This window comes from Hyposmocoma kahamanoa, unplaced genomic scaffold, assembly GCF_003589595.1.
Source record: "Hyposmocoma kahamanoa isolate Upper Pololo Valley unplaced genomic scaffold, ASM358959v1 232, whole genome shotgun sequence".
Taxonomy (NCBI): Eukaryota; Metazoa; Arthropoda; class Insecta; order Lepidoptera; family Cosmopterigidae; genus Hyposmocoma; species Hyposmocoma kahamanoa.
In genome coordinates, this window is record NW_020653750.1 from 10,278,634 (window position 1) to 10,290,719 (window position 12,086).

Below are 12,086 nucleotides of genomic sequence, written 5' to 3' on the forward strand. Positions count from 1 at the left end.
TACACTCGTGATCCCACCATGGAGGGGAAGAGATTAGGCTCCGAGGTGAGTTTTTAAGGGGGATAGAGGCCATTGCGGAAGAATTGATTGATGCTACAAATCTGGAATAGGTTTCTTGAAGAGATAAATCCCCAACACTGGGCAGGGACTGTAGCTCTAAATCCAGACATTGACCATACTTGTCCCAGTCAGCCTTAGAGGTGTTAAATTTTAATAGAGAAGAGTGTTGCTTCGATGGAGTGCAGCTGCTTGTTACAGAAACGAGTATGGGGAAATGATCACTTCCGAAAGTATATGGAAGAGTCCTCCAAGAAGAACTGGGCACTAGGCTTGGAGAGCACAAAGTAATGTCCACAGCTCGTCTTGTATCCTGGAGAGGGAAAGATCTACGTGTCGGAGATCCATCGTTGAGGAAACATATATTAAACTCATCAAAGATGTCTAATAAAAGATAGGAGAATGTGTCATTTTTATAGGAACCCCAAGCAGTGTGGTGACTATTAAAGTCCCCAAAGATCATGAGAGGGGAGGTAATACTAGAAAACAATAGATTAAGCTCAGGAATGAGGGAGTGATGTGGGTGGGGAATATAGACAGACATGAATGAGATATTAAAAGCCCTGACGGCAACAGCATTAATTTCATTAGTATTGTGGTCAGGGAGGGAAACTTTATGGAAAATAATTGAGTGTTTTATTAAGATTAGAGTACCTGCGTACCCATCTGCACGATCCTCTCGGACACATGTATAGCCCGGGATACGGAAAAAGGATCCCGGAATCAGCCACGTCTCCAAGAGGACGATGATAACGGGTTTATATTTATTTATAAGGTATATGAGATCAGGTTTTTTAGGTCTAACACTCCGACAGTTCCACTGCAGAAGGTACAGATCCATTGTAAAATTTATTGACGATAGGGGAAAGTTTATTAAGCACGTGGGACGGTAAATCAGTGTCATCAAAACGGGATAAGATATTTAAAAGTGTAGAAAGTAGTAAATCGAGGAAGTTGTCATTATCTGGTGTATTAGACCTATTTAATAAGGCGGAGCCGTTAGGTAAAGAGGAAGAGGGAGTTGCGATTAATTCCATGTGGGTTTGGTTGTCATAGCCTGAGGTTTGGCGGGGTGGCTTTGGTTTCTGGTTTGTTGTTACGGTTTTTCTATATGAAGTGGTGGCTGGACGGGAGGGTTGTGGAAAGGACAATGAGTCAGATGGTATATGTGTGGATGTAGATGCAACGTCGGCGAAAGACCGTCTGACGGCCGGGAAGCGAACAGAGGCTTCTAAGTAAGAGACTTTTTCTTGTGACATCACAAGCTTTATTGACTTTTGCCTTGATAGTTCGGGGCAGTTTTTGTCGTTAGATTGGTGCAAAGCTGAACAGTACAAACATGTTGGGGTGGTTACACTACATGTTTCCCCAGAGTGGGGTTGGGCACATTTATAGCACCGAGGTTTGGACCGACATTGAGCTTTGACGTGGCCAAAGCGGCAGCATTTCAAGCATTGGATGGTGGGGAGGAGATAGCTTTCCACAGGGAGAGAGGAGTAAAACAAGTAAACATGCTGTGGCAAGGACTGGCCAGAGAAAGTGACTACGACTGATTGAGTGGGGATCCACTCAGTAGTATCATTGTGTGACACCTTTCTATTTAGACGGCGGGCTTTAATGATATCGCCAGTTCCTGAAGGTAAGACTAGGCTCTCTACTAGTTCGTCCATTGTGAGGTCATTTGGTATACCTCTGATTACTCCCATGCGGGTAATTATGTGGGTGGGGATGATAGCCTTGTAGTCCGCCTGACCGAGGATTGGATTTTGTACAAAATTGTTTGCTTCATGTGCTGAAGCAAATTGCATTGACAGCCTATTGCGACCAACAGCCTTCAGGCTGCCATTTATAATATTTTTAATTTTATTTTTGAATAGAAATTGGCCAAACTTGACAGGTCTTAGTGTTAAACCACTATCTGGGGCAGACTCCAAACGTGAGACTTGAACTACAAATGGACCTTTATCATTAGTAGAATAAATTTTCTTTTCCTCGGCATTGGGGTGCGTATAAATGGTTTGTATAGATGCCGATGGGGTTACAAATTCAGTAACGAGTTTTTTTGGGGTACTGTTATCAGTTTCTGCTATACAGCTTTTCCGTTTACTACCAGATATTGTAGGAGTAATCGAAGTAAAAAGGTCGGGGGATGGCGGCAGCGGCCCCGACTCCCCGGATATATCCGGAGGGTCAGTACCGCCTCCTTCAACCTCCATATCAGACATAAAACTACATATAATTTACCTTCACCACGCAAAACACACACAACACAATAAACGGCACGCACAGATATGGGAAATCTACAGAAATAAACAAATTCGCAGTTCAGAGAGTAAGAAAAGGGTCAACAAAATCTTTAGCAAAAAAAAGAGCACGTGTATCTTCCAATCACTCTGACCGAATCCAATTCGTTACTAATCGTCCTAGTTAATCGCTAATCCTGTCATTCGAATGTCAAAGTAGTAACCTACTAATTTTCATATTCGAATGATTTGAATGATCATTCATTACTAATTATTAGTTCTAATCCATAGATTCCATAGAGCATTCTGCTCGTGATCACCTAGCCCTCTCTGACGTAATGATAAATACTGTAAATGTGACGGGGACAGGGACATTTTGGTATGGACATATGGACATAATGAATGATCAATCGACTCGTGCAGCCGACCGAATGCGAATGGTATTGGCATTCGGTATTGTTAATCATTCAACTCGAGTCGAATGATTGTGCTTCGATTCGAGTTTGGCGAATGATTGCCCATTCGAATGATTAGTATTAGCATAGTAGCATTCAAAGTCGCGCATCGCTACTACTGTCAATGTCAAAGTCAAAAGGGTAGGGTAGGGAATCTCTGCAAATCCAGCACGGGTATTTAAAGTTTATTTTCAAGTTTTTTAACGATATGATTTCATTAAAAAGCAAATTTTTTTACCATAGTTACACACTGTGTGTGTTAGCTTTCAAAACTCCCGTGAGAAAACAAATTCTCAACATGAAACGTCACGCGTGAGTAAATTATATCATGCATGTAACTTGATTTATAGACCGTATAAATAGCTATTATTATTGTGGATATGCGTCGTAATAATGGATAGTTATTGCACTTTATTGCTCACACACAAAACAAAAACAGTACATAGATAACTTAGAATTACTGTGGGCAAAGGCGGCCTTATCGCTGAAGTAATATTTTTACAGGTTTATACCATGTTGCCGATATGCAGGTCAAGCCTCGCAAGAAATTTTCAGTGGAAAAATAGATATTTTCAAAGGAATCACTGTTGATACTGCCACATTAAAATGCGAGAAGGACAAGTTCGAAAAGATACTAGTAGGTGAGTAAAGTACTTAAAGTCATGGACAGATTATTGTATTATTCGTTTAGTAGCAATCGAGCACAGGCGTGTAGCTGACTTTAATTTAACTCAAAAATCAACAACACTGACCATACCAGAAACTATGAAGAGAAATAAATATTTTTTGTTTATAATATATTTTAAACTAAGCTTATACTCTAGTGAAATTTGACATAGAATGTTTAATAACAAAACATTTCTAGACAAACAAAGATGGCATATGAATAGACAATGTATTTTTCAGTATACTCATCATTTGGAATTGTGTAATTGGAACTTGAATAGGGAATCGGGTTATGTAGAAGTAATACTTACCTGGCCGAATATTATAAAATTTTTAAGTATTTTATTTATATAATTTATTATAATATTTATAAGTATTTGATATTGATGAAAAAATAATTAAGTTTTTAATACTTACTAGGTTAGTAGGTAATGATAAAAAAAGATACAAAATTTTATTTTACATTAATTTACTACACAATCTTATCAACCTTCTATTTCGTACTGTGAACTTGAATTATTACTTGAACTCATATGTTTGCAATGTCTCCCTTCAAATAAAAAAAAAGAGGGATGACACAATTGTATAAATGATTAATTACTGGTAGTTTTTATGTGGTTTCAAATCACTTGCTCCCACGATTTTGTTTAACTAAGGTAAATGATTCTTTTATGGGGAACTGTATGTTTTTACAATAAGGTTCCGGAGCATACATTAAGATTATCATTTCCTAAGTTTAAAACTTACATTAAAAGTATTGTATTTCAAAAGTCATATTACAAAATTGAAGACTATGTGTTATATAAAGATGTGTGGAAAGATAGAGTCTAGATTCCACACAAACATGATGCAGAGTGTATTCCATAGCGTTTAAGTTTATTTGAAAAGAGCAATCCCCAAAGTTTCTTGCTCATTTTTCTCAGGGAGGTCAGCACAGTGAATGAGCAGTAGCTAAAAAATGACATTTTCAAGTTTTATTTATTTTAAAATTTTACCAATGGAATAAATGATTATTTGACTTTGACTTACTAAACAAAATTGGTCACAGTCATAACTTGAAAATTCAATTTGGTAACAGTAACTATAAAACAGTCTTGTGGTGAAAACCCTAAAAAACTATATATCTTTTTATTTGTTGACATTTTATTCTAAATAGAATTTAGCTAGTGGGCATTTTTTTAACCATGCTTTAAATGATTTTTTTTGTTATTTATTACAAATTGAAATGAATAATATATGGATTTATTGTTTTTCAGAATCATTAAAGCAATGGAACATAGAAGGCAAAAGATGTATATGGTTTAAAGTGAACATTGGAGATGCATGCTACGTCCCAATCCTAGCTAAAGTAAGTGTGATTTTTAATAATTGTGATTTTTATGAACACTAAACCTGAAATGAAACTATTTTTGAAATTTAAGTGTTCAGCAAAAACGTCGTTAAAAACCAAAAACAAAGATCTGCAACAAGCGCATCGAAAAGTTCGTAAGGTCTGCTCCGTTGTTCCGAGGCTTAGTTGACATAGCGTCTGACACGGTTTGCTGTAGGACGCTGATTCAAAACAGCCAGATCGAAGGAATTTTTTCTTAGTGTTCCGTCTTTGTATTAATAATTATAATATTTCAGATCTAAAAAATGTAATATAAGTTTTTTTTAAACGTTCTGGGCTCTTTACAAAGCCACGGTTCCCAGTCAGCCGTGACTATCATGATTTAAATCAAAAGTCCGAGAAAATAGTTTCATTTCCAAGCTATCCGAAAAATTCAACTCAATATTATTTATAACCATAATTTTAGTCAAAACATTCATACCACATGGTTATTCTCTTCGGATCGTCATCATACTGTTGCAGCCAGGAAAGTCCTTTAGTTCTATAATGCTGTTGGCCTTGGCTCTGAACTGTAATTAGTGGTGATCACAATAGATTGGTCAATAGTCAAATAAGCTCCGAGTGAAGCCACCCTAACAATAATAATGTGGCTATTCTCTTACTGTAATAAGTGTCGTCCCCTTTGTTTATATGATTATACCAATTATTATAGAAAGTTCGTTACTTATTACTATTATATTGTTTAGTGTTATCTAATTTGAAAATCCCCAGAGTTCAAATGTGAAATCGGTGACGTATTTTAGGTAAATGACCTGTTAAGTGATCAAGTGTATCTCCTTAATATTGATGCAAAACGTCAACAATATAAAATCAATCATCGGACAATGAAAATGTCAGTTAATTTAGTATTGATTTAATAATTTGGCAAGGTGAATTCTTCATTTGAAATTAATTTAAGATTAGCAAAGCACGAAATTGACACCTATTATAAAGGAGAAAAAGTAGCGTTTAAACATTAAAATGGTGGTTATGGTACTTATTGACGTTTAAGAAAGTTATATGTTCTTATTAGCCTTTTACGTTTTAAGTTAACTAATGTGCTTTTGTATAATACAAGAATTGTCTCTAGAAAGGCTTTAATTTTCATCATGCTAGAGGAGACTTCGTCATGATGTACAAATGGCTGCCAAAAGACGTTAAAGCCAATTTGCCACCATCGAGCTACACGAATGTCGGTGTTGGAGCAATGGTGTTCAATAAGGAAGGAAATCTACTGACGTTATCAGAAAAGAGTTATGACTATGCTCATTGGAAACTGCCTGGAGGATATGTTGAAAAAGGTATGAGTACACATGCCACCCTAATTGCATTAATAAATAAATATAATTTTAATATTCTAGAGGTGGAGAAAATGATATCTATTTGCCAAGTTTTATTGGCATCGTATAAGGGAAAGTGTGTGAAATCCAGTAAACCGGATTCCTCCCCTAATTTGCCACCCTTAGAGGTGGAATATTTTCTTCAACTTTGAATGGGACAACTACTGAGGGGCCACCTTTCCAACAAAAAAAATCATCGAAATCGATTCACAAACGTCGTCGGAGTAAACGGGTAACATTACGGCCATTTCCTCATGCTCCTACAGGGTGATCCTACTGGTAGGAGCACGAGGACTAACATGTCGTTATGCTCCTACTGGTAGGACCAAAATAATAAATATGTCCGAGTGCTCCTACTAATACACTGTCACGTATATTTATATGTAATTGATATTGTAGTACTTTTATGTATGTTGCGTGATGTTAGGACAATTACAATCTGGGCTCCTGGGCGTCTTTGAGAAATAAGAAGAATAGTAATATTCTCTTTATGAAAAATAGTGACAGACGTACTAATAACATCAATAAGTGGAATAAAAATAAACTGGTTGTTCTTGATATGCGTCTTCACAATGTCACAAACTCATTTAAGGGGCAATATATTCGCTTCTATCTGCGTATATACTAATAAGATTCGGATTGATTTTCAAACTTTGCCATTTACGAGGCTTAAAACTATAGTATAAGAAAAACTTTATACTAAAGGTAATTATTATACAACATCTGCGCAGGTACTTCGATGACAAAAATCCATAGTAGTGATCCGTTTAGCTGTTTCAGGTGGTTTCTGTATGTACATTTAAATTACTATATTAGTTTTAAAGAGCAACCCCTAGAGTTTCTTGTCATTCTTCTCAGGAGAAGCTGCCTTACGAAAGAGCGCAAAGTGACGATTTCAAGTGTAATTTTCTTAGGAAATGAAATACCGGGTACAAATACTTCGCTTCGTTTGTCCAATATAAGAGAGACCGCACTCACAGTCAAGCTTGTAAACTCCTGCATCCTGTAAGGGGATGTTACATTTCACGGGTCTCAGGAACTGAGAAATCTTCCTCAGGGGCTTGAAATAGGTCTTGATAGATCACGTCTGAGGACTCTTCCGATCTTGTCTGTAACACCTCTCACGTAAGGTAAGATGACAGGTCTTCGCTCGACTGTTGGTGGTTTCACATGGGGTCTGCGGCATTGGCGTGGAATCTTCAACTTATTAGCATGTAGGACTTGCTTTATGAAGTTCCCCTGTCAGATGATTACTGTCGCAGACACCATGTGCTCTCTGAAACAAAGATTTGCCCACGGTAGCTAACTGGCTAGGATAGTGATGGGAATTACCATTGAGATACCTATATGTATGGGTTTTCTTTCGAAATACATTGTAGCCTAAGGTGTTATTAGGATTTCTTTTAATTAAAACATCTAAGAAATCTAAAGCACCACAATTCTCTTGTTCCATAGTAAATTGGATTTTAGTACTAAAAGAATTAAGATGGTCCAAGGAAGAAGGTATGCTATATTTTTAGGTAATATTGTGAACGTATCATCAACATACCGTTTGAAAATCTTCGGCCTAGCTGGGGCCATGGGTAAAACTCGCTCCTCGAAGTCTTCCATGAAAATATCGGCATCAACGGGAGATACCGGGGAGCCCATCGCTAACGGGGTCTCTCTTATATTTGACAAACGAAGCGAAGTATTTGTATTCGCCTCAAAGAACATATAGCTGATGTCAAACACCGTCGCGTAAATAGGTCTGCAGTCTGCGAGGATGCAATTAAAAAACATCCTAATTTCAACAGGGAAGATGGTTTCTCCGTACCACCAGTTTGGGATCCAGATCCATTTCCTCTAATGAAAAATCCCAAACAGACATAAGACTGCAGTACTAGTTAAAATGTTTTAGTTTATTCTAATTTCTATTATTAATTAATAATCAATTGAACTTAATAAAAATTCATGCAATAATATAATTTGTAAAACTTAATGTAGCGTAAATTGGAATGTTTTCTTTGTAAAATTAAAAATAAGGTATTTAATTAATAACTATTGTAACTATAGTGAAAAAATATGGTGGTTTGCATCAATATTAGACATAACTGGTTGAAGACTGTACCACCTCAGTCAACCGTGACCATGGGACCTGTAAAGGGCCCGAAACGTCAGCTTGTTTGAAAAAACAAATATACGCGATTTAAACTAAACGGATCAACTACTATGGATTTTTGTCATCCAAGTACCTGCGCAGATGTTGTATAATAATAAGATTTAGTATAAAGTTTTTTTTACGATGGCGATGATTGTGATGATGATGCGCATGGTAATGATGCTGATGATAATGGTGATCATGATTATGAAGTTGATGGTGATGATAACGATATTTTGATGTACAATAAAGTTTATATGACATTAACAAAATACTTATTTAGATTTATTTATTAATTACATATAGATAGATAGATGGTCTTACACGGATGAGAAGGATTTTGATACAAGAAGTTATATTAAAATATATGTTACATGTTAAATGTTCTTTTGTGAACGATAAAATGTGTGTTGTAGTAATAATTTCTTATTACTGTGCCGTCTTTCTCATTTATGTTTATGAGAAAATCATTCGTGTTCCAGCAATCTCATTCGTGTGACCTAAAATATCGTTTTTTGTTGTATTTAACTTAAATATTTCTGTGATTTTATAATTATTGACATTGCGTGAACTTATTTGTACGTTTAAGACCTTAAAACCAAAAGAAAAAGGGTTTTACAAAAACCACTCAAAAAGTGCAAAAAGTTGGTGAAATACCGGTCTTTTTCTCAGACACATTTTTTTTCGAGCTATGAACAATTTTTCACAAACAGTTGAGTTACCTCAAACCAAAACTCCATATCTAATCAGAGATACAACGTGACCATGATAGGCTGCCAAAACTGTGTGTGATGATGACACATTTCGCAACCTCCCCAGAACGTATACGTAGCGATGTAACTTGTTTATTAATGCCTCCACATGGTGCGACCAGTTGCAGGCACTGTCTATTTTTACGCCTAAGGATACTGTTGAGTTTGCCTCCTGTATACCGACATCCTTGTAGTTAATATTTAGTTTCATTTTAGTTTGTCGACTTGTACCAAATTGAATAAATTTGGGTTTGTCAAGTTTACAGTTAAATTATTATCATTTAGCCAATTTGTTATTAAACCTATTGTATTATTAATGTATGATTCATAGTTAAAAATATCATTTTTGTATGGTAAAGGGTGTCACCATAAGAGTGCACTTTTTCATTTTAAAATAAAAACACGTATTTTATGAGAGAGTTGTGATATTTTTATTATATTTTGTAGAAGACATGTTCTGATTATGTATGGAATAAAATATCCGGCAAATCTCTGATGACAAGCCATTACTCTTTTCATGAAATTTTCCATGACTTTTTCACAGAGATGTGGCTGTATCTCACCGATGACGCGTTGGATCTCTGATTTAAGCTCAGGAATTGTTTCTGGTTTATTCGCATAAACCCTAGATTTCACAAAACCCCAAAGAAAAAAATCTCACGGCGTATAAATCGCACGATCTTGGTGGCCAGTTGACATCAGAATTTCGTGAGATAATTTGTTCTGGAAATCGTTGTTGCAATAAGTCGATTGTTTCATGCGCGGTGTGGCAGGTGGCGCCGTCTTGCTGAAACCACATGTTGTCCAGATCCTTGCCGTCCAGTTGAGGCCACAAGAACTCCGTTATCATGTTCCTGTAACGAATGCCGTTCACAGTCACTGCAATTTCGGCGTCATCTTCAAAAAAGTAAGGCCCAATCACGCCGCCTGACCAAAATCATCGTTGTGAGTGCATTTGTTTCTCATGAATTGCATGAGGATTTTCTGAGCCCCAATTTCGACAATTTTGTGTATTCACGTAGCCATTCAAATGAAAATGCCCTTCATCGGAGAAGATCACTTTTTTCGAAAAATTGGCATCGACTTCACTTTGCTCCATTACCCATTGAACGAATTGCCGGCGCTTTCCATGGTCTGCTGGTTTGAGCTCCTGAGTTAGCTGAATCTTGTACGCATGAAGGTGGAGGTCTTTTGTCAAAATTCGCTGCATAGTCCTTCGTGAAATTTGAAGTTGCTGAGAACGATGCCGAATTGATGTTTTCGGGTTTTCGGCGACACTCTCGTTTACAGCAGCAATGTTTTCAAGAGACCAAACGGTACGCTGACGCAAAGGAGTCTTAATATCCACAATCGACCCAGTTTCTTCAAATTTTTTGACCTGTCTTCGAATGGTTGACACATTAGGTACACTTTCTCGACTGAAAGCGAAGTTTGCGAGCGGTCTCAGCGTAACTTTCCCCATTTTTGTATAGAGTTTTCACAATTATAACGCGTTGTTCTTTCGTGAAGCGCTCCATTTTTAATAATCGGAATAAACATAGGTGACGGCAGTCAAATTTCAGAGTTGCCACTTGCACGAAAAAAAAATGATTCTAAATTTAAAAAGTGCACTCTTACTGAGACACCCTTTATTATAACTGTAATGTCATCCGCAAATAATATACATTTATGTAGTGTAATCTCTGGTAGGTCATTTATACAGAGCAAGAATAATAGCGGGCCGAGAACGCTACCTTGCATTGGGACACCACATGCATTGGCTCTGTATTGCGATTTTGCTTACTCTACATAGCCATTTTTTGTTTGGTATTTTATTTCTACACTTCAAATACCTAGGTTGTTCAGTTTTTTCAGTAGAATGTCATGTGACACAAAATCAAACGCTCGAGTCATGTCAAAAAATATCGTAGTCGTAGGTATTTTTGCATTTGTGTTCTCCACTACCTGTCGTACAAGACTAAATGAAGCCAGAGTAATGGATTTTTTTGATCCTACCGGAAATTGAACGCGGTACATCATCATCAAGTCCACAGTGCAAACGTTGGTGCAGCGAGTTAGCAGTCAATTAGGAGTTACTTTATACTAAATAAATTCGCATTCGCAAAGCCAGCGCTCCGTCACTCGCTCAAGGTTATGCGATAAGTGCCTAACGCTGAGTGCGTCGACGTCGGCGTAAGTGCTCGTACAAGTCTTTCATTTATGAGCATTTGGCTCCGCACGACTGCTTATGGCGCGGCGGGCAACGTTATTTCCACCTATCTGAGTGCGTGCTTAAGTTCGTTTTTCTTCGTAGTGAGCGCTTGGTGTCATTAGTCACATTTAGTAGGCTATTATAGCGTAGGTATTTTCGATTTTATATGAGAGTGTGCCTGTAACGTAGTAACTATTAAATAATCTGTGGCAAAGCGCATTCCATGTTAGCGAGCAACCAAATTGTATGTAAATAAGCATCCGATTGTCCGACCACAAGTTATCACATATTATGTTTCTGTCATTTTTTTGGCTATATTTCATTGACATTCCAGGTGAAGATTTAATAGACGCAGCTGTAAGAGAAGTAAAAGAAGAGACCGGTATAGAATCGGCCTTCGAATCTTTAGTAACGTTTCGCCACACTCACGAAGGAATGTTCGGCAACTCCGATATTTACGTACTTATCATGATGAAAGCACTGTCCGAGAAAATTTTCATTTGTCGAAGAGAGATCAGAGACTGCAAATGGATGACTGTAGAAGAGTTCACAACACATCCTGACGTGCATAAGTTGAACAAACTGCTGGTACTGAAAGCGTTGGAATATAAAAAAAACAATTTGAAACTAAACTTTGTAAAGAAAACTGTAAAGTGGTCAACATACGTTAGAGAAATGAACTTTTTACTTATAGACAAATATCATTAATTGGCGGTACAGAGATGCATAATGTCTGTTAATTTGTAAATATTTGTACATAGTATTTATAATTATATTTTTACTTTTAGTTGTCTCATTTACAATACTTGTTGTATAGTAATGGGAGATATTTGATATATTTTTATGACGTCTTTGTTATTTTTATTACAAGTT

The 12,086-nt window shown here is 36.8% G+C and overlaps 1 protein-coding gene across 1 annotated transcript; it reads left to right on the forward strand.

Moving 5' to 3' along the window:
- Positions 1 to 2,903: 2,903 nt before the first annotated feature.
- LOC113228580 (nudix hydrolase 5-like) lies at positions 2,904 to 11,699 on the forward strand. The gene is made up of 6 exons (XM_026461934.1): positions 2,904 to 3,067; positions 3,260 to 3,396; positions 4,678 to 4,769; positions 5,881 to 6,091; positions 9,796 to 9,929; positions 11,548 to 11,699. The coding sequence occupies exons 1-6, from the start codon at positions 2,964 to 2,966 to the stop codon at positions 11,557 to 11,559; spliced, it is 690 nt and encodes a 229-aa protein (XP_026317719.1). The 5' UTR covers positions 2,904 to 2,963; the 3' UTR covers positions 11,560 to 11,699.
- Positions 11,700 to 12,086: the final 387 nt, after the last annotated feature.

Coding starts and splice junctions, on each gene's coding strand:
- LOC113228580 (XM_026461934.1), top strand. CDS start 2,964: ATGATTTCATTAAAAAGCAAATTTTTTTACCATAGTTACACACTGTGT. Junction 3,068..3,259: donor CTCAACATGAAACGTCACGC/GTGAGTAAATTA, acceptor ATATTTTTACAG/GTTTATACCATGTTGCCGAT. Junction 3,397..4,677: donor GTTCGAAAAGATACTAGTAG/GTGAGTAAAGTA, acceptor ATTGTTTTTCAG/AATCATTAAAGCAATGGAAC.